General features: G+C 38.8%; 1 protein-coding gene across 5 annotated transcripts in view; it reads left to right on the top strand.

Annotated features, from left to right (window-relative positions):
• SENP7 (SUMO specific peptidase 7) overlaps positions 1-20,991 on the top strand; it is a 203,958-nt gene that overhangs the window by 33,889 nt on the left and 149,078 nt on the right. For all 5 annotated transcript variants that reach the window (XM_012556033.2, XM_023732870.1, XM_023732868.1 and 2 more), the window contains 2 exons: positions 464-568; positions 18,707-18,804. In XM_012556033.2, coding sequence (XP_012411487.2) covers positions 464-568; positions 18,707-18,804 — 203 coding nt within the window. The remainder of the gene's footprint in view (positions 1-463; positions 569-18,706; positions 18,805-20,991) is intronic.

Here is a 20,991-nt window from a genome sequence, read left to right as displayed (position 1 = left end):
ATAAAGGTCTAGAGATATAACGTTACATGTTTGGGCAATGGTTAGTAACTTTGTGGTTGGGAATAGAGTTTGCAATGTGTGGGTGATGTGAAGGAGCCCAGATTGTAAAGAGTTTTATTTATAAATAATGGGGTACCATTGTTGCATTTTAAGTATTGTAGCCATAGTTAGATTTATTAGAGAACTCTAGGGGTAGTGTTTGAAAGATTAGAATGCAAAGAGACATAGCCAAGAAAATAATTAGGAAGCTGGTGTGATACTTCATGTATCTACCTGCCTTTATGCTCATTGAAAGGTTTTTATTGTGTTTTCTCTTATAAAATTATATTTAACTGTGTATGAATTAAATACTGAATTTGGAACTTTTAAAACAAATAGCAAAGTATTAATGCAGGGTAATATAATGGTTCTGTTACCTGATCCAGCTTTTATTTATATTAAACTGATTATTTTCTCACCCTAGTTTCGGATAACAAAGATGTTAAATGCAAAACCAGAGGATATTCATGTTCAGTCGTCACTGTCCAAACTCAGAAGCTCAGAACGCTGGAATCTCCCTTTGCAGGAGGTAAAACTACTTTCTTTTAAGTATATAGTTTTATTTGGTGTGTTTAAAGTGTTTTAGTGAAACAAATTTTTGTTTTCTTATATGTCTTCCTTTTGGTCTTTCATTACTTAAATATAGGATTTAAATTATTTTTTTCTTGTGTATATTGATAAAATGATGCTTTGAGGTTAGGGTATTCTTCAGTTTAAATTTAAGTGCACCTTGTTATGCATGGTTTTTTTTTTATGAAACGTAAATCTCATTATTGTAACATAAATTGTATCTTAAGCTTACTACAGTTTTAAGTTTAGTAGAATTCTTTGCTTTTTTTTGCTGTTTGCCTGTCTTAGAAGTTTGAGAGGGTATTTATTAAAGGGTGACACAACTATATTTCAAAACATAGTTTGATTTTAAATCTAGACTTTGATTTTGTTATTGTTGAGAAATAGGACTCTAATGAATGAAGTTTAAGATAGCACTATGTTGTTGTAAGTTGCCATTGAGTTGGCTCTGACTTATGGTGCCCTTATGTATAATACAGTGAAATGTTGCCTGGTCCTGTGCAATCTTCATTACCATTGCTATGTTTGAGTCCATTATTGTGGCTACTGTGTCAATCCATGTCATTAAGAGTTTCCCTCACTTTTTGCTGACCCCCCACTTTACCAAACACGATATCCGCTTCTAGCAATTGGTTTTTCCTGATGATGCGCCCAAAGTAAACGAGCTTAAGTCTCTTCATCTTTACTTTTGAGAAGCATTCTGGTTGTATTTCTTCTAAGACTGACTGAGTTATTCATTTTTCTTGCAGTCCATGGATTCTTTGCTAACACGACAATTCAGATACATCAAATTTTCTTATGTCTTCTGTTATAGATTGAACTGTGTCCCCTCAAAATATGTGTCAACTTGGCTAGGCCATGATTCCCAGTATTGTGTGATTATCCTCCATTTTGTGATGTGTTATAAATTCTAACCTTTGCTTGTGATTAATGAGGCAGGATTAGAATATGTTAAAGAGGACTAGGTTGTCTTTTTTATATTAACAAGACAGGATTAGGGGACGATGTATCACCCTTACTTAAGTAACCACCCTTACTTAGGTCACAGTCCTGATCCTATGTAAGGGGAGGTTCCCTGGAATGTGGCCTGCGTCGTCTTCTGTCTTACAAGAGATAAGAGAGAGAAGCAAGCAGAGAGAGAAGGGACCTCAGTATCACCATAAAGAATTATTGTATTTCATTTACTGATCATGTGAACATACTTACTGTCTTAGGCTGGGTTCTGTAGGGAAGCAAAACTATGTGAAGCATGTGTATGTATATATATGTGTGTACATACGAACACACACACTTTGTTTCTCTCTCTCTTTATATATATATATATATACACACACACACATATATACATATATATACGCGGTTGTGGAGGCTGGCAAGTCCCAAAGTCCATGGATCAGGTGTCAGCTGGAGGCTTCTCCTGACGCACGTAATTGCAGGGGCTGACGAACCCAGAATCGACAGGTCATATGGCAGGCTCCTGGCTCACAGGGCTGAAGGAGACGGTGAAACCCAAAGTGGGCAGGTCAGATGACAAGCTTCTGGTCTAGGAGTTTCTCAGTGCGGAGAACCCAGGTCCAAAGGATGTACTATTCTCCTGGTTGTTCATTCTTGGCAGAATGACATCCCCCTGCCTCTCTGGGCTTCTCTCTTTTATATCTCAAAGAGATGGACTCAATATACAACCTAATCTTGTAGATCGAGTCCTGCCTCATTAATATAACTGCCTCATTACCATCATAGAGGTAGGATTTGTAACACATAGGAAAATCATATCAGATGACAAAATGGTGGGCAGTCACACAGTACTGGGAATCATGGCCTAGCCAACTTGACACACATTTTTTGGGAGATACAGTTCAATCCATAAAACCACCCTACTCCTTGAAACCAATCTTTTGATTTCTGTTTCCATAAAGTAGTTTTGCCTGTTCTTAGACTTCGTAAAAGTGGAACCATATGATATGTATGTACTCCTTTGTGTCTTCTTTTGCTGAGTAAAATGTTGTTGAGATTCATCCATGTTTTGCATCTGTCAGTGGTTTGTTCCTTTTTATTGCTAAGTAATATTCCATTATATGAATATACCATAATTTTTTTATCTAATTCTTTTGGTGGACTTTTAGGTTTTTTAATTTCCATTTCCCTGATGGTTAATTATGTTAAAAAATTTTCATATGTTGATTGGCTATTGATATTTTCTTTTGCTCTTTTTAAAAATAAAATTTATTGAGGATTGGTGGTGCAGTGGTTAAGAGCTTGGCTGCTAACTAAAAGGTCGGCAGTTCGAATCCACCAGCTGCTCCTTGGAAACCCTATGGGGCAGTTCTTTTCTGTCCTATCGGATTGCTATGAGTTGGAATCGACTTGATGGCAATGGGTTTGGTTTTTGGTTTTTAATTGAGGATTAATTTGCATACAATGAAATCTATCCATTTTAAGTTGTATGGTTTCCATAAATGTATACATCTTTGCAACCACCACCATAATAAAGATGTGTGTGTGTGTATGTGTTTATTTGTTGGTGTTATTTGTATGTGTTTATTTGTTGGTGTATGGTTCTGTGAATTAGAAGACCTGTATAGACTCATACAGGTATCATCACAATTATGATATTGAACAGTTTCATTGCTCCAGAAAATTCCCATGTGCTGCCACATTTGTAGTTGATGCATACTGCTACCCCTTCTGGCAATCACTGATGTTTTCTCTACCTATAATTTTGCCTTTTCCACAGTGTCACATAAATGCAGGCATACAGTCTGTAGTATTTTGAAAATGATTTTTTTCACTCAGTGTTGTGGATTGAATTGTGGCCCCCCAAAATATGTGTCAGCTTTGCTAGGCCGTGATTCTCAGTATTATGTAATTATCCTCCATTTTGTGATCTGATGTAGTTATTCTATGTGTTGTAAATCCTAACCTCTATGGTGTTAATGAGGCAGGATATGATCTACAGGATTACGTTGTATCTTAAGTCAGTCTCTTTTGAGATATGAAAGAGATTAAGCAAGCAAGCAAGCAGAGAGAGGGACCTCCTACCACCAAGAAGGAAGAGCCAGGAGTGGAGCATATCCTTTAGACCCTGGGTCCCTGCACTGAGAAACTCCTAAACCCAGGGGAAGATTGATGACAAGCACCTTCCCCCAGACCTAACAGAGAGAGAAAGACTTCCTCTAGAGCCAGTAATCTGAATTCGGATTTGTAGCCTCCTAAACTGTGAGAGAATAAATTTCTGTTTGTTAAAGCCATCCACTTGTGGTATTTCTGCTACAGCAGCACTAGATAACTAAGATGCTAAGTGTGTCATTGAGATTCATCCATATTTTTGTGTTTATCATTAGTTTATCCATTCTCCCACTGAAGGACATTTCAGCTTGTTTGAATTGTGTCCCCAAAAAATAATGTGCCAACTTGACTAGTCCATGATTCCCAGTATTATGTGATTGTCTACCATTTTGTCATCTGATTTGATTTTCCTATATATTGTAAATTGTACCTCTATGATCTTAATGAGGAAGGATTAGAGGCAGTTATGTTAATGAGACAGGACTTAGTCTATAAGATTAGGTTGTATATTGAGTCAGTCTCTTTTGAGATATAGAAGAGAGAAGCAAGCAGAGAGACAGGGGAACCTCATACCACCAAGAAACAAGAGCCAGGAAAATAGCGCATCCTTTGCACCTAGGGTTCCTGTGGTGGGAAGCTCCTAGACCAGGGGAAGATTGAAGACAAGGACCTTCCCCTGGAGCTGGCACCTTGAATTTGGACTTGTAGCCTCCCAAACTGTGAGAGAATAAATTTCTCCTTGTTAAAGCCATCTACTTGTGGTCTTGTGGTACTTCTATTATAGCAGCACTAGATAACTAAGACAAAATTTGGTACCAAGAGAGTGTGGTGGTGCTCTAACAGATACCTAAAATGTGGAAGCAGTCTTGAAACTGTGAGTGGATAAAGGCTGGAAGAGTTTTAAAGTGCCTAATAATAAAAGCCTTAAAGAGACTGTTGGTTGAATTTTGGACGTCAAAGACAATCCTGGTGAGGACTTGGAAGTGAGGAGAGCTATTATACTGTAGATGGCAGAGATGGTGAGAAGCAGCAGCAAAGAAGTGGCAGCAGCAGAACCAGGAAACCAGTGGGAAACAGCCATCCAACAAGTGAGAGAGCTGAGTGCCTTTGTGCAGGATACTTCCTGGTGGAGTGGGATGCCTCCAGGCATTTTTTGGTGGAGCTAGGCTTGCTGACCCTTGGAGCCAGAAAGCTGAGTGCCTTCCAGCCACAGTTTACTGGTGGAGTGGAATGCCCTCAGGCACTTACTGGTGGAGCTGAAAAGCTTGGAACACTTGCCCCATCAGGGCAGACACTGGTGGTAAGCCCCGAGGGGCTGGAGAGGCCAAGGAACCAGGAAGCAGAATCTGAAGAGACAAGGAACAGAGGAAGCAGAGCTGCCTTAGTCTCAAAGGGTGTGGCCACGAACTCTGGGTTCTCAGAGGGTGGAGGTGCCACTCAGATGGACTAGGAGAATGGTGCCACCCAAAGCAGAGGGAGCAGAGTTGCCATTTCAGTGGGCCTGGGAGGTGGAGCTGAAGCCCGGGGCTGAGGGGTCTCTACCCAGAACCAGGAGAGTGCGGCCAACACCCGGAGTCTGGAAGGCAGGGCCATTGTATATATGGTCTCAGAGAACAGAGGATTAGTTTTAAACCTTGAGAGCTAATGTAATGTGTGTCACTGACTTGCTTGGTGCCAGTTATCCCTTCTTTCCCTCCAGTTTCTCCCATTTGTGATGGAAATGTCTAGCTTGTGCCTGCCTGTTGCACCATTGTACTTTGGAAGCTGATAATTTGTATTCTCAATTTCACAGATGAAGAGGAATTTTTGAATTTTGGACTTGAAGTTGATTTAAGAAATTTGCTATGATACGATGGAATGAAAATATTTTACATGTGACAATGACATGAATTTTTGGGGACCAAAAGGTGGAATGTTATAGATTGAATTGTGTCCCCCCAAAATGTGTTCCAGCTTGGCTAGTCCATGATTCCCAGTATTATGTCCACTGTTTTGTCATCTGATGTGATTTACCTGTGTGTTGTAAATCCTATCTCTATGATGTTAATGAGATGGAATTAGTGGCAGTTATGTTAATAAGGCAGGACTCAGTCCACAAGATTAGATTGTGTTTTAAGTCAATGTCTTTTGAGATATAAAAGAGAGAAGCGAGCAGAGAGATGAGGAGGACCTCATACCACCAAGAAACTCTAGCCAGGAGAATAGTGCGCCCTTTGGACCCGGGATCCCTGCGCTGAGAAGCTCCTTGACCAGGGAAGATTGATGACAAGGACCTTCCCCCAGAGCCTACAGACAGAAAGCCTTCTGGAGCTGGCACTCTGAACTTGGATTTCTAGCCTCCCAAACTGTGAAAGAATAAATTTCTCTTTGTGGTATTTCTGTTATAGCAGCACCAGGTAACTAAGACGTGGTTGTTGCCAGTTTTTGAGTAAAGTTGCTATAAATATTTGTGTACAGATTTTTGTGTGAACATAAAGTTGATTTCTGTAGGGTAAATACCTAGGAATGGAATTATTGGATTATATGTGAAGTGTATATTTAACTGCTAAACTGTTTACTAGAATTGGTGTACCATTTTACATTCCCACCAGCAATGTATGAGAGTTCTAGATGCTCTGTACCTTTCCCAGCACTTGGTACTGTCCGTTTAATTTTTTCCCTTACCTTTAAAAAAAATTTTATTATGGGAATATATATATAACACGTGCCATTTTAAACATTTTAAAGTGTATAGTTCAGTGATATTAATTGTATTCGCCGTGTTGTGCAAAAATCACCAGTATCATTTCCACACCCTATAGCATTTGCTATGAGTAGGAATTGACTCATTGACAATGGGTTTTTTAACCAAAAACTTGATACTCTTTAACAAATAACTCTCCATTCCTTCACCCCGTCCCCTTCGGTTCCTGGTATCCACTAAAAGCGTTTGTCTGTATACATTTGCTTATACTAGATATTTCATATAAACGGGATCATACACTATTTATCTCTTGGTTACTGACTTATTTCACTCAGCATAATGTTTTCAAGGTTGTATTAGGGCTTCATTTCTCTTTATGAATGAATAATACTCCATTGTATGTATATACCACATTTTGTTTATTCATTTATTTGTTGATGGATGTTTGGGTTGATTCTACCTTTTGGCTATTGTGGATAATGCTACAGTGATCATTAGTGTGCAGGTATCTGTTTGAATCACTACTTTCAATTTTTTTTGGATATATACCTAGGAGTGGATTGCTGGGTCTGTGATAACTCTGTGTTTGACTTTTTGAGGAACCGCCAAACTGTTTTCCATAGTGGCTGTACCATTTTACATTCCCACCAGCAGTGGACGAGGGTTCCAGTTTCTCCACATCCTCACTAATGCTAGTTATTTTTCTTTTTTCTGATAATAGCCATCTTAGTGGGTATGAACTGGTATCTCACTGAGGTTTTGATTTGCATTTCTCTAATGACTAATGATGCTGAGCATATTTTCATATGCTTACTGGCCATTTGTATATCTTCTTTGGAGAAATATGTATTCAATTTCTTTGCCCATTTAATGATAGGCTTGTTTGTCTTTTTGTTGTTGAATTAAGAGTTCTTTATATGTTCTGGATACTAGACCTTTGTCAGATATGTGATTTGCAGGTGTTTTCTCCCATTCTTTGGATTGTCTTTGTTCTTTGTTGATAGTATCCTTTTATGCTGCTATTCATAAGATTTTCACTAGCTTAGTTTTTAAAGAAGTAGATCTTCATTCAGGTCCTTCTTTCTAGTCTGTCTTAGTCTGGAAGCTCCACTGAAACCTGTCCACCGTGGGTGACTGATAGTTAAGATTATGTGTCATCTTGGCTGGGCCATGATTCTCAGTGTTTATATGTGATCACTTCCGTGATGGAATCTGCTGTGAGTAGCCAGTCAGTTGAAAGTGTTGTTGAGGGTATGGCCTGCATCCGAATATAAGCAGACGTTCTGGCTTTTTTTGCTCACTCTGGATCCTGTGGCTGCCTTCTGTTTGTTTGACCTCCAGTTGTTGAGACTTGAGCTATCAGCTTATCTGCAGATCTTGGGATTCGTCGATCTTCACAGCCTGTGAGCAGGAGCCCTGCTCTCCAACCTGCCGATCTTGGGTTTGCCAGCCCCTGCAACTACGTGAATCAGGAGAAGCCTTGCGGTCCTGCCTGCGAATCTTAGGATTCATCGATATTCACAGCCTGTGAGCAAGAACCCTGCTCTCTGATCTGCTGATCTTGAGTTCACCAGCCCCTGTGGGCTACATGAATCAAGAGAAGCCTCTATCCTGATCCATGGATTTGGAACATTCCAGCCTCTATAGTCACGTGAGCTATTTCCTTGATATAAATCCTTCTCTGTATATATTTTATGCTTTACTGGTTTTGCTTCCCTAGAGAACCCAGCCTAAGACAGTGACCCTGCTGGTATTTGAAGTAATGGTGGCATAGCTTCCAGCATCACGGCAACACAAGCCACCACAGTATGACAGGCTGACAGACGAGTGGTGGTTTGTGAAAGCTGCACAATGAATGAGGAGAGCTGCATGCTAAAGGTGGACAGTGGATAAAGAAGACTGAAGAAGAATTGATGCCTTTGAATTATGGTGTTGGTGAAAAATATTGAATATACCATGGACTTCCAGAAGAATAAACCAATCTGTCTTGGAGAAAGTCCAGCCAGAATGCTCCTTAGAAGTGAGGATGGCGAGACTTCATCATACATACTTTGGACCTGTCATTAGGAGGGACCAGTCCCTGGAGGAGGACGTCATGCTTGGTAAAGTAGAGGGTCAGAGAAAAAAACGAAGACTACGGAGTGATAGATCATTTTTGTGTGACCTGTATAGCCATGGACTGGTAACTCCCACCCAAGTGATTAGGCAGTTCTGTGTGATAGGGTATTTGTGGCCCACCAAAGGAATTGGTCAGTTTGGCCATCCCACTGGGCTTGAAATGAGCCATGGAAAGAGACGGGAAAGAGAGGATCTCACCACCACCAAAGAAGAATAGCCAGAAACAGCATGTCCTTTGGGCCCAGGATCTGTGAGCTGAGAACCTCCTGGAACTTCCCAGGAGAGAAGAGTGAGCAAGCTGTAATCCTGAAGATGGTGAGAAACGGTGGCAGAACAGACTGGCAGGAGATCACGCAGTGGGCTTCCCAGCCCATGGAGCAACAAAGCTGAGTGCCTGGGGTCCCTCTGGGGGTTTATGCACAGGGGCTAAAAGAGCTTTGTAACACTTGCCTGAGCAGGGCAGAGGCCTATGGCCAGGGAGAGGTGTGCCTGTGAGCACAGCTGAAAAGGAGCTGTCCTGATAGAAGAACTGTATCCTGAGTGTTCCTGAGCCTGAATTGCAACCTGTTACTTCCCTAATAAATCCCATAAATGTACTGTTTGTGAGTTCCGTGTGGCCATTGGAATGAATTGTCCAACCCAGGAGGGAAGTAAAGAGTGCTGTGGGGGGGATGATTGGTGTCAGAATTGGTAAAGATGGCGCAGAGAGGAGGCATGTCTGACCTTTGCCTTGTAGGAGTCTACCTTGTACTGTTGTTGATCTTGATTCTCTGTCCCCATTGTGAAGTTAGAGGAGGTCAGATGACGCCCCCATGCCATTTTTACAAAGACTCTCAACAAGATGGATTGACACAGTGACTGTAACAATGTAACAATGTAACATATCATCCCAAAAGTCTTGCCCAGGCAGTGTTTCTCCTCTGTTTTACATAGTGTCTCTGTATGAGTCCGAACCGACTCAAAGGCATATAACAAAAACAACAAAATTAACATCCCTTGATGCATGATCGTTTTTCATTTTGATGAAGTCCCATTTATCTATTTTTCCTTTTGTTGCTTATGCTTTTGGTGTTGTATTTAAGAAACTATTGCCAAATCCAGGGTCATGAAAATTTATCCCTGTATTTTTTTCTAAGAGCTTTATAGTTTTAACTTTTATATTTAGGTCTTTGGTCTGTTTTGAGTTCATTTTTGTTTATGGTGTGAGGCAAGGCACCAACTTCCATTTTTTTCGGCTATCCAATTGTCCCAGCACCATTTGTCGGAAGGACTCTTCTTTCTCCATTGTATGGTGTTGGCACCCTTGTCGAAAATTAGTTGATCATAGATGTATGGTTTATTTCTGTACTCATACTCTATTCCATTGGTCTGTCTGTCTGTCTTTATGCCAGCACGACATTCTTTTGATTACTGTAGCTTTTTAGTAAGTTTTGAAATTGGGAAGTGTGAGTCTTCAACTTTTGCTCTTCTTTTTCAGGATTGTTTTGACTGTTTGGGGTTCCATATACCTCCATATAAATTTTATGATCAGTTTTTCTGTTTTTTCGAATAGCCCTTGTAATTTTGATAGGAATTTTATTGACTCTGTCAGTCACTTTGCAGATTATTGCTATCTCAATAATATGTCTTCCAGTCCATGACACTGGATATCTTTCCATTTATTTACATCTTCTTTATTACCTTTTAGCAATGTTTTGTAGTTTTCAGCCTACAAGTTTTGTATTTCCTTGGTTAAATTTATGCCAAGTATTTTATTCTTTATGATGATATTGTAAATGGAATTGTTTTTTTAAATTTTCCTTTTGGATTGTTCATTACTAGTGTATAGAAATTCAGTGAGTTTTGTGTGTTGATTTTGTGTCCTGCAACTTTGCTGAATTCATTTATTAGCTCTATTAATTTTTTTTGTGTAGATTTCTTAGGATTTTCTACATGTCATGTGCAAATATAGTTTTACTTCTTCCTTTTCGATTTGGAAACCTTTTATTTCTTTTTCTTGCCAGATATATTTGGCTACAGCTTCCAGTACCATGTTGAATAGAAGTGGTAAAAGCGGGCATCTTTGTTTTGTTACTGCTCTTAGGGGGTCTTGAATGTGATGTCAGCTATGGGTTTTTCATAATTGCTCTTTAGCATGTTGGGGAAATTCCATCCTACTCTTAGTTTGTTGAGTGTCTTCATTAGTGTTTTTTTCTGCCTCTGAAATCTTTGCCTACTCTTAGGTTGAAAAGCTATTCTTCCATGTTTTCTTTTAGGAACTTTGTAGTTTTAGCTTTTACATTTAATATAATTTTTCTGTTAATTTTTTTGTATGGTGTGGTAGGAATTAAAGTTCATTTTTTTTCCCATACAAATTTCCTGTTGGTTTAGCACCATTTGTTAGAAATACTTTATTTTCCTCATTCAGTTACATTTACCCCTTTAAAAAAATTATTTTGACTTTATATTCATGGATTTATTCTTGTACTATGTTGTTCCAATGACATATTTGTCTGTCTTTATGCTAGTACTACACTTTCTTGGCGGCTAAGTTTATAGCAAGCCTTAAAATCAAGTATTAGAATATATCATAAAGGTATATTTCTAGAGTCATGCATAAGATTTTAATCTACTAAAGATTTAAATCTACAGGAAGAAATTTCCCTTCTAAGCTTTTATAATTCTTTTGGTTCTTTATGGTTATAGTAGGATTATACTAGTGTTACTTTGGGAAAAAATTTTTTTTTAAGACGAGCACTGAGATCAGAGTGTGGTAATAATTAAGGAGCCCTGATTAGGTAATACTTGCCGTTATAGCTACAGGTAGCCTCCAACTTTTCATATTCTAAATCAATTTTTTGTGTCCAGAGGTTAGATCATGAACTTTTCCACATCTTCCACTTTTTCAATTTTACATGTGAAATTTGTGTGTCTTTCATCTTTAGCTGCTGTAATCTTAGTTATCTAGTGCTTCTATAACAGAAATACCGCAAGTGTATGGCTTTACTAAACAGAGATTTATTCTCTCATAGTCTAGGAGGCTAAAAGTCCGAATTCAGGGTGCCAGCTCCAGGGAAGGGCTTTCTCTCTCTATTGGCTCTGGGAGAAAGTCCTTATCATCAATCTTCCCCTGCTCTAGGAGCTTCTCAGTACAGGGACCCCTGGGTCCCAATGGCATGTGCGCTTCTGGCTTTTCTTGCTTGGTGATAATGAGATCCCTCTCCTCTCTGCTTGATTCTCTCTTTTATATCAAAAGAGATTGACTCAAGATACAGCCTAATCTTGTAGATTGAGTCTTGCCTTATTAACATAACTGCCCTTAATCCTGCCTCATTAACATCATAGAGGTTGGGATTTACAACGCATAGGATAATCACATCAGATCACAAAATGGTGGACAATCATACAGTACTAGGAATCATGGCCTAGCCAAAGTGGTACACATTTTTTGGGGAGACAATTCAATCCATAGCATTCCACCCTTTGGCCCCTAAAAATTCATGTCCTTGTACATATAAAACATTTTCTCCTCATCATATCATCCCAAAAGTCTTAAATCAACTCCAAGTCCAAATTCTATCCTGGGGCAAAATTCATCTTCATCTATGAAATCTTAGAATACAAGTCATCTGCTTCCAAAGTGTAGTGGTGGAACAGGCATAAGGTAGACATTTCCATTACAAATGGGAGAAATTGGAGGGAAAGAAGGGATAAGAGGCACCAAGCAAGTCAGCATAACACATTACATTAGTAGCTCTCAAGATCTGAAAATAATCCTCTGTTCTCTGAGACCATTTAGACAATGACCCTACCCTCCAGACTCTTGGTGTTGGCCACACTCTCTGGATTCTGGGTGGAGGCGTCTTGGTCCTAGGCTTCAGCTCCATTTTCCAGGCCCACTAGAATGACAACTGTGCTCCCTCGGCTTTGGGCGGCCCTGTTCTCCTAGTCCATCTGAGTGGTTACCGTACCCCCTCGGCCCCGTCAGGCCCCTTTCTTCTGCCCCTTGGGCATGGCAGCCCTGCCCCCTCAGATTTGAGCAGCATTTCCAGCCCCAAACTGCTGTCACTCCTGAACGAGTTGGTGAAGATCTGACTCTTTGAAATCTAGGAAGCTGTGGCCCCACCATTTGAAACCCCAGAGGCCATGGCTCCACCCTTTGAGACCCCAGAGGTCGTGACCCTACCCTTTGAGACTGAGACAGCTCTGCTTTCTGTGTTCCTTGTCTCTTTAGCTTCTGCTTCCTGGTTCCTTGGCCTCTCGGATCCTTGGGCCTCACCACCAGTGTCTGCCCTGCTAGGGCAAGTGTTGCAAAGCTCTTTTGCTTCCCTGATAAGTGCCCAGAAGCACCCCATTCCGCCAGGAAGCCTCCTGCACAAAGACACTCATCTGTCTCGCTCCGTGGTTCAGCTCCCATGCCATCTTGTGCCAGTCTCCTGGTTCTGCTTCTGCCATTTCTCTGCTGCTCCTTCTTGCTGTCTGCATTGTCCCTGGTAATAGCTCTCCTCACTGCTTCTGAGTCCTCACCAGAATTGTCTGACATCCATAATTCCACCCACAGTCTCTGCAAGGCAATCTAGGCTTTTACTGTTAGGGACTTTAAAACTCTTCCAGCCTCTACCATTCACAGTTTCAAAACCACTTCCATGTTTTAGGTATCTGTTAGAGCAGCATCCCACTCCTGGTACCAAATTCTGTCTTAGTTATCTAGTGCTGCTATAGCAGAAATACCATAAGTGGATGGCTTTACTAAACAGGCATTTATTCTCTCACAGTCTGGGAGGCTAAAAGTCCAAATCCAGGGTGCCAGCTCCAGGGGAAGGCTTTCTCTGTTGATTCTGGGGGCAGGTCTTTGTCATCAGTCTTCCCCTGGTCTAGGAGCTTCTCAGTGCAGGAACCCCGGGTCCAAAGGATGTGGGCTTTCCTGGCTCTTTTTGCTTGGTGATAATGAAGTCCCCCTGCTCTGTCCTGGATTGTTTTATATCTCAAAAGAGATTGACTCAAGATACAGCCTCATCCTGTAGATTGAGTCCTGCCTCATTAACATAACTGCCTTTACTCCTGCCTCATTAACATCACAGAGGTTAGGATTTACAACACATAGAATGATCACATCAGATCACAGAGTGGTGGACAACCCCATAATACTGGGAATCATGTCCTAGCCAAGTTGACACACATTTTTTGGGGACACAATTCAATCCATAACAGCTACCTTTCTGGTAACTGGTAGCCAGGGTAAGTTTTGAAAAAGAACAAAAAAATCAGGCACTTAGTTTGATGTGCATAAACCTGAATGGTGATGTGAAAAACAACTGACCCTAGGAACCCTCCTGTTCTCCAGAGTCATCCTCTCATTTCTTTCCTGTGAGTCTGCTGTTGGACTAGCTGGGGGCTGCTACTTCAGTACTAAAACATCTTACTAAATTAAAATGTATTTCTATTATGCCTTTTTCCAAAAAGAATATGAAGTTGCTTGTAACAGAACATACAGAAGGTTAATAAAGTAGAAAGAACAATTCCACCAAACAAAGAAGAAAGCATATGTTTAACTGACTCTTAGGGGGCACTGAATTTGTTAAGAGTGGTAGAATAATTTGGAAGAGGATAGTGGTGATGGTTACCCAACATGATGAATATAATCAGTGTCACTGAATTGTATATGTAAAAATTTTTTAATTGGCAGTGTTTTGTTACATGTATACGTACACACACACACACACACACACACACACACACACACACACAGATGCAAAAAAAGTAAACTAAAAATGTGTTTTCTCAGGGTTAAAAGAAAATATATCACTTTTTAAAAGCATTATAAAAATAACATATGCTTGTTTGAAGACATAAACAATAAGGAAGTGTGTAATGTCTCATTCCCTGTCCCCCTGTATGCATACACTTTCATTCTTCAAAAGTCACTGCTTATAACAATATAGTGTTTAGTACTTCCAGATGTCCCCCCCGCCCCGCCCTCATTCATTCAGGAGTTTGATAAAATTGGTTAGCAAGTATTTCCAGCTTATATTATCTAAGAAGTGTTTTCAGTGTTGGCATTCCTTATTGCTCACTTTGAAATTAGATGAAGAGTCAGTAGAGTTGAAATTAGTACATAAAAGTTAAATCCTGACCAGTATTCTCAGTTGGTTGGAAATTCATCATTCTTCTGTATTGCAATAAGCTGTGACAGGGATAAGTAATTAATAAGCAAAGCCAGTATTTTCCGCAGGAAGCAGCTAGCTCCATTTCAGAGCCTAAGTAGGCACTCAGTTGAGATTTTGAGCCCCCATACTTAGAATGCATGCAAAATTGATTTTGTCCAAGAACAATTTAAAAGAAAATACTAACATTTACCCTTGGTTGTAAAAAAAAAAAAAAAAAAAAAAAAAAATATTTCAGTCGAATTTCTGTGGAACGTTGATTTTAATTAGCATAGTATTTTCCTGTCCCTGCCAGAATGAGAGCTTCAAAATCAGGTATTTGAATCATTTGATACTGGCTGTAAGCAAATTCTTTTTATTCCTCTCCCCTCCATTCCGAAGTGGCTTAAAACAACAGACGTCTACTTTTTTTTTTTTAAATTGTGGTAAAAATATATATAGCAAAATATTTGCCAATTCAATAATTTTTACATGTACAATTCAGCAACATTGATTACATTCATCATGCTGTGCAACTGTCACCACTGGTTTTAGACTTTTCTACCACCATTAGCAGAACCTCAGTGCCCTCTAAGCAATGACTTCCCCTTCCCCCTCCCTCCCGCCCCTGGTAACCACTAATAAACATTGGTCTCTATATATTTACCTATTTAAGTAGGATTATACAGTAATTTCCTTTTGTACTGAGTTATTTCACTCAGCATAATGTTTGCAACGTTCATCCGTGTTGTAGCCTATATCAGGACTTTCTCTTTGTGGCAGAATAATATTCCATTGTATGTATACACCACATTTTGTTTATCCATTCATCTGTTGATAGACATTGACCATTGTCAGTAGTGCTGCAGTGAACATGGGTGTACAAGTTAAAGCCTTTTATTCTTGTAAAGCCTTTTTCATATTTAAATTAAATTTATCCAAGCCATTTTAGTCATTTTATTTGTGACCAGGTAGTTTTCAAAATATATATGTGAATAAATTCCTATTCATAACCAGGTTATGGAAAAATTCTTTGTTGTTCTTTCTTCTTTTTCAGAGATAGCATATCTCATAGTCTAAATGAAAACCACGCTGTATCTGTGAAAAACAGAAAATTTTACCCAGTCGGCAAATATTATCTGATCTCTTTTTTTAAAATCAAAATTTATAAACATTTTAGTGTGTTAATGAATATAAGAAATAGTGAACTTTTTTATTCCTTTGATAACATCTCTGGGTGTATTCCATGTTACCCTTTGATTCTGATGGAAGTGGAGATGGACATTAAACATGTTACTGTTACTCAAAGTTAGTAAAGTTTAGTCGGTTTCCCTTCTCTATTATCATTACCTTCAATTTGTCTCCATGTGTTTATTTCATTTTTGTCATTGTTTAAGATTTCTTTTTCTCTTTCTTTGGTGGGATAATGTTTCTTTTCTGTGTAGAATATGAGAATCAAAGACTAGTCATTCCACCATTTTGCAAATATGGGCAAAATCTTACTACAGCATGTTTGATTGGGGCCCAAAGAAATCGGTAACAAAAGGTGAAGGTTGCATTTATTGTGAGATTAATGGCATGATTGTCGGGAACTAGTTATTCAGGAGTTGTGAGAGTCCAGCTCTGTGAGCCAAATTAGTTGTCCCAGCTGCAGTTTGATATAACAAATAAGATATAACTCACTGTGAGAAGTGCTAATAGTAAGTAAAAAACCAAACCAGTTGCTGTTGAGTCAATTCCAACAACTCATGGCAACCTCATATGTTACAGAGTATAACTGCTCTATAGGGTTTTCTTGGCTGTAATTTTTACGGAAGCAGATTGCTAGGCCTTTCTTCCTCGGTGTTGCTGGGTGGGTTCAAACCTCCAACCTTTAGGTTAGTAGTTGAGCACAAACCATTTGTACCACCCAGGGATCTTTGAGTCAGTTCTGACTCATGGCGACTCCATGTGCATCAGAACAGAACTGTGCTCCACAGGGTTTTTAGTGGCTGATTTTTTGGAAGTAAATTGCCAGTCCTTTATTCAGAGGTGCCTCTAGGTGGACTTGAACCTCTAACCTTCCAATTAGCAGCTGAGTGCATTAACCATTTACACCACGATAATCCAGAACCAAACCCGTTGCTGTCGAATTGATTCCGACTAATAGCAACCCTGTAGTACAGAGCAGAGCTGCCCTATAGGGTTTCCAAGGAGTGGCTGGAGGATTCGAACTGCCAGCCTTTTGGTTAGCAGCTGAGCTCTTAACCGCTGTGCCACCAGGGCTCCCCCACAATAATAGAGGTATTTGAAAGGTATAGTTGTATCACAGAAGAGACTGATTTACTCTTTCAGAAGGTGAGGAAGGCTGCATAGAGTTGGGGCTTAATGGAAAAGGAGAACAAGGGAGTGCAAAATACATTTTAAAAAGAGGAAACAATATGTGCAGATGTTGAACAGATACAGAAGATCTAGAGGGATGAAACTGCATGACATTTTTCAGGGAATTATAAATAGTTTAGTAATGTCAGAATACAGGATTTATGGGGAGCAGAAGAGAGAAATGAGAACTCAGTTCTTTTTTTTTTTCCTCCTGTAGTAGTGGAGGGCAGCTTAGGAATTTAAGCAGGAGAAAGACATTAGATTTGTGTTTTTGAAAGATTTAACTTTAATGATGGATTGGATGCTGGACTGGAGGAGGAAGAGAGCGGAGGTAGAGAAACACATTACGAGACTATTGTGAAAGTCTAGGTTAGAAATAATAAGAGGCAGAATGATGGTGAGAACAGAAAAGTTAGTGAGAACGGAGATAAGGCATAAAAGATGTCTGTTTATATTGACACATTTACATTTTGTAGTGAAATAAAGGTGACAGATGTGTTTAGGTTTATGTCTTGATAGGAAAACTTTCTGAGAATTTGTGGAATTTAGAATTACAATACTGGAAGGAACATAGACATTTATGTCAGACAGACTTGGTACAATTGAGCAGGTTTATTCTTTGAGTTTCATTTTCCTCTTATAAAATGATATGTTTTGTACTCGGCAGGACTGTTGTGAGAATGAGAAAAAAGATGGTGCCTGAAGCATAAGAAGGGCAGTGCTTATTGAGGGCTATCATGTTTAAGACAGTGTTTTAAACTTATTGCATATATAATCTCATTTAATCATCATACATCCGTATGAGGTGGCTACTGCTGTTGCATCCATTTTCAGATAAAGAAACGAAGGCATAAAGAACATAAGTAATGTATTTTCCCAGGTTCACACTGTTTTTATATTAAATAAGTCAGTTTGTAACTTATTTTCCAGTAAGATTAAATGTAAACCATGTTAGTCAGATATCTAACTTTTTTCTAAAGTTTTTAATGCAACATGTCATAGGGAACAAATTGTAATCCCTTCCAGTTGGTATAAATGCAGTTGCTTCAAAATTGCAGGCCCTTTTTAATCTGACATGTTATAATTTTTATTATTTGCTTTAAATATATTTAAAATTTTTCATAGTTAGATTCTGGAATCTTAAAGTATTGATTTCCTGACTAAAGTTACTTTGATATTTTAAATGTCTTCCAGCTATTTTTTGGTTGTCCTCTACTTGGCACAGTGGTTAAGAGCTTGATTGCTAACCAAAACGTCAGCAGTTCAAATCTACTAGCCACTCCTTGGAAACCCTGTGGGTTCTACTACAGGGTTTGTAGGGTTGCTATGAGTTGGAATTGACTCGATGGCAATAGGTTTCGTGTTTTTTTTTTTTAATACTTCTGCACAGCAACCCAACCTAAACTAAACCCACTGCCACTGAGTTGATTCTGACTCATAGTGACCCTATAGGGTTTCCAAGGCTATATATGTCTGCAGAAGCAGATTGCCACATCTTTCTCCTGTGGAGCCTCTGGTGGTTTCAAACCACTGACCTTTTGGTTAGCAGTTGAGCGCCTTAACCACTATACCACAAGGGCTCCTTGCACTAGCAACAGAGTCAGGTATTCTGTAGATTGTACTTTTTTCCTCTGTTAATTATGAATTTGTCTGTTTAAGTTTCTAAATAAAAATGACATTCTAAGTGCCTCTTAATTGTCATATTACTATATTCGTTATTGAAATTCTATATTCTTTTTTTTCCTAGTTGAAAAGAAGCCTACGAAATAAGGTTATCTCTCTAGACCATAAAAGTAAAAAAGGTGTCTGTGGGCATCCTGTCACTTCTAAGGCATCATCAGAAAGGTAAGATACGTGTGTGCAACATAGGATGGGCTTATCTTATACATAAATTGTGTGACCATGGGCAATTCATCTAACCTCTTTGGGTCTCAATTATCACAACTTTTGAAATACAGTAAAACCTGCGAAAGGCAGAACCTGTGTAAGGTGGAAACCTGTTAGAGAAGGAAAACTCAAATATTTTCCACTAATAGAGAGTGATAGAAAAGTGTTAAGACTGCACCCTGTCAAAGGCAAAAAACTTGCGAGACCCGGAAAAACAAGGCAGTCCTGCCGAGTTCTAGCTCTCACGGGTTTCACAGTATAAGAAATGAACTCAGTGTCTTCTAAGTTTTCTTCTAAACTCTAACTTTCTGTGACTCTAAGTCATTTTAACTCTGTGTTTTTGTATATTCAGAGCATCCTGGTAGGTTTTAGCTGACAATGCAAGAGTTACATATAGAGTGATTGTAATATTTGACTCATCATTTTTGGCCCTTCAGGGAAAAACCATACTCCGTTTAGCAACTGTGGTCCTATAGGCATAGTACTAATGAATTATGGGTATTCTGGAAATCTTCAGGATTCAAACTGTAACTGTCTTTGGAAGGAGTTTAGAGCATTTCAGGGTTATACTGTCAATAAATGATTAGAAAGTTCTTATTTTGAAAAAAGATACTGAATTTTCCTTTTTAGCATAGGAAGTGAATAAGAAATTGCAATTACTTGGGGTCTTAAAAGCTTGCAAGTGACCATCTAAAGTCCAACAGTTGGTCTCTCTTCGCTTGGAGCAGCAGAGGATGAAGGGGAGTCAGGAACTGGAGGAGGAAATGGAATGCATGTCTTATTGCCTCCATGAACAACTACCTCCTTTGCCATGAGACCAGAAGAACTGAGTGGTGACTGACTGCTATTACTGAATGTTTTGATCAAAGATCCTATAGAAGAATCCTGATCAAAATGTGGGAAAATATGAAACAGAATTTCACATTTTCATGGAATCCAGGATTTGTGGAGCCATTGAGGCTGGATGAACGCTGAGATGAACTGTTGCCCTGAGATAATCTTTAAACCTTAAACTAAAACTATACCCTGATGTCTTCTTTGAAACAAACAGTAGTTTAGCTTAATTAGTAAATAATGTCTTCTTAGAGCATTGTGCCCTTTTGAAGAATTATCTGTATGAGATCAAGATGACAACAGCAGCTTGAAAAGTTAGATGAGAAGCTCGGGGTGGCAGTGAGTTTATGTTAATAGTGGAGGAATGGTTGCACAACTTGAAGAATGTAATCAGTGTCACTGAATTGTTTATGTAGAAATTGTTGAATTGGTGTATGTTTTGCTGCATATATTTTCACCAAAAAAAAATTATGAAAAAATGGCAATTAATTATTAGCAAAGTAAAAATTACAATTTTCTGAAGATCACACAGATCAGAAGACTAATGGTATCCTTGAATTTAGGTCAAAGCACTCTATAAGCTTATTAGGCGTAGTCTCTCCTCTTTGAAGTAAATAGTCTGTAGGAAATATAAAAACATATTGGTGACTCCATAGCAGTTTGTATACCCCTGGCCTTCTACCATAATAGGGATAAATTGTTAAGGTAAATTGAGTGTTTGTTTAGGTGCAAAGATGATACTCTGAACCTCAAAATAACCACAAACTCAGTTTATAGACTTGGTTTCTCCAAAGATTATCAAGACCATATCAAAAATAATATTTGATTTGAGAGATGGAGTGCTAGAAGTAATGGAAACATATTTTTCAATTAAAAAATCAAATCGTAGTTTATGAAAGATTTGCATATTCAGAATTGTAAATGAGAGAGAGATGATCCTGAACACCTTGCATGGTTCAAATCTCATTTTCCTATAAACAGCCTTGAAAAGTGGTGTGGACGAGTTCTTTGAGGATATTAGACAGTGATCATTGTAACATATTATTGTTTTAATACTGCCTTTTATTTTCCTGGCATTATCTCTAATATTTTTCAGTTTATCCTCTCCTAAATTATCAGACCCATATAAAATGACAATTTTTCTTTTTTTATTGTACTTCAGGTGAAGGCTTACAGAACAAATAGTTTCTCATGAAACAGAAGTACACATGTTGTTTTATAACATTGGTTAACAACCCCACAACATATTAACCCTCTAACTTCTCAACCTCTTTATTTTTTTGGTGAAAATACACATAGCTAAAGATACAC

This window comes from Trichechus manatus, unplaced genomic scaffold (assembly GCF_000243295.1).
Source record: "Trichechus manatus latirostris isolate Lorelei unplaced genomic scaffold, TriManLat1.0 scaffold00055, whole genome shotgun sequence".
Lineage (NCBI taxonomy): Eukaryota > Metazoa > Chordata > Mammalia > Sirenia > Trichechidae > Trichechus > Trichechus manatus.
Note: the sequence above shows the minus strand (reverse complement) of the source record. Positions and strands in the feature narration are given on the sequence as shown.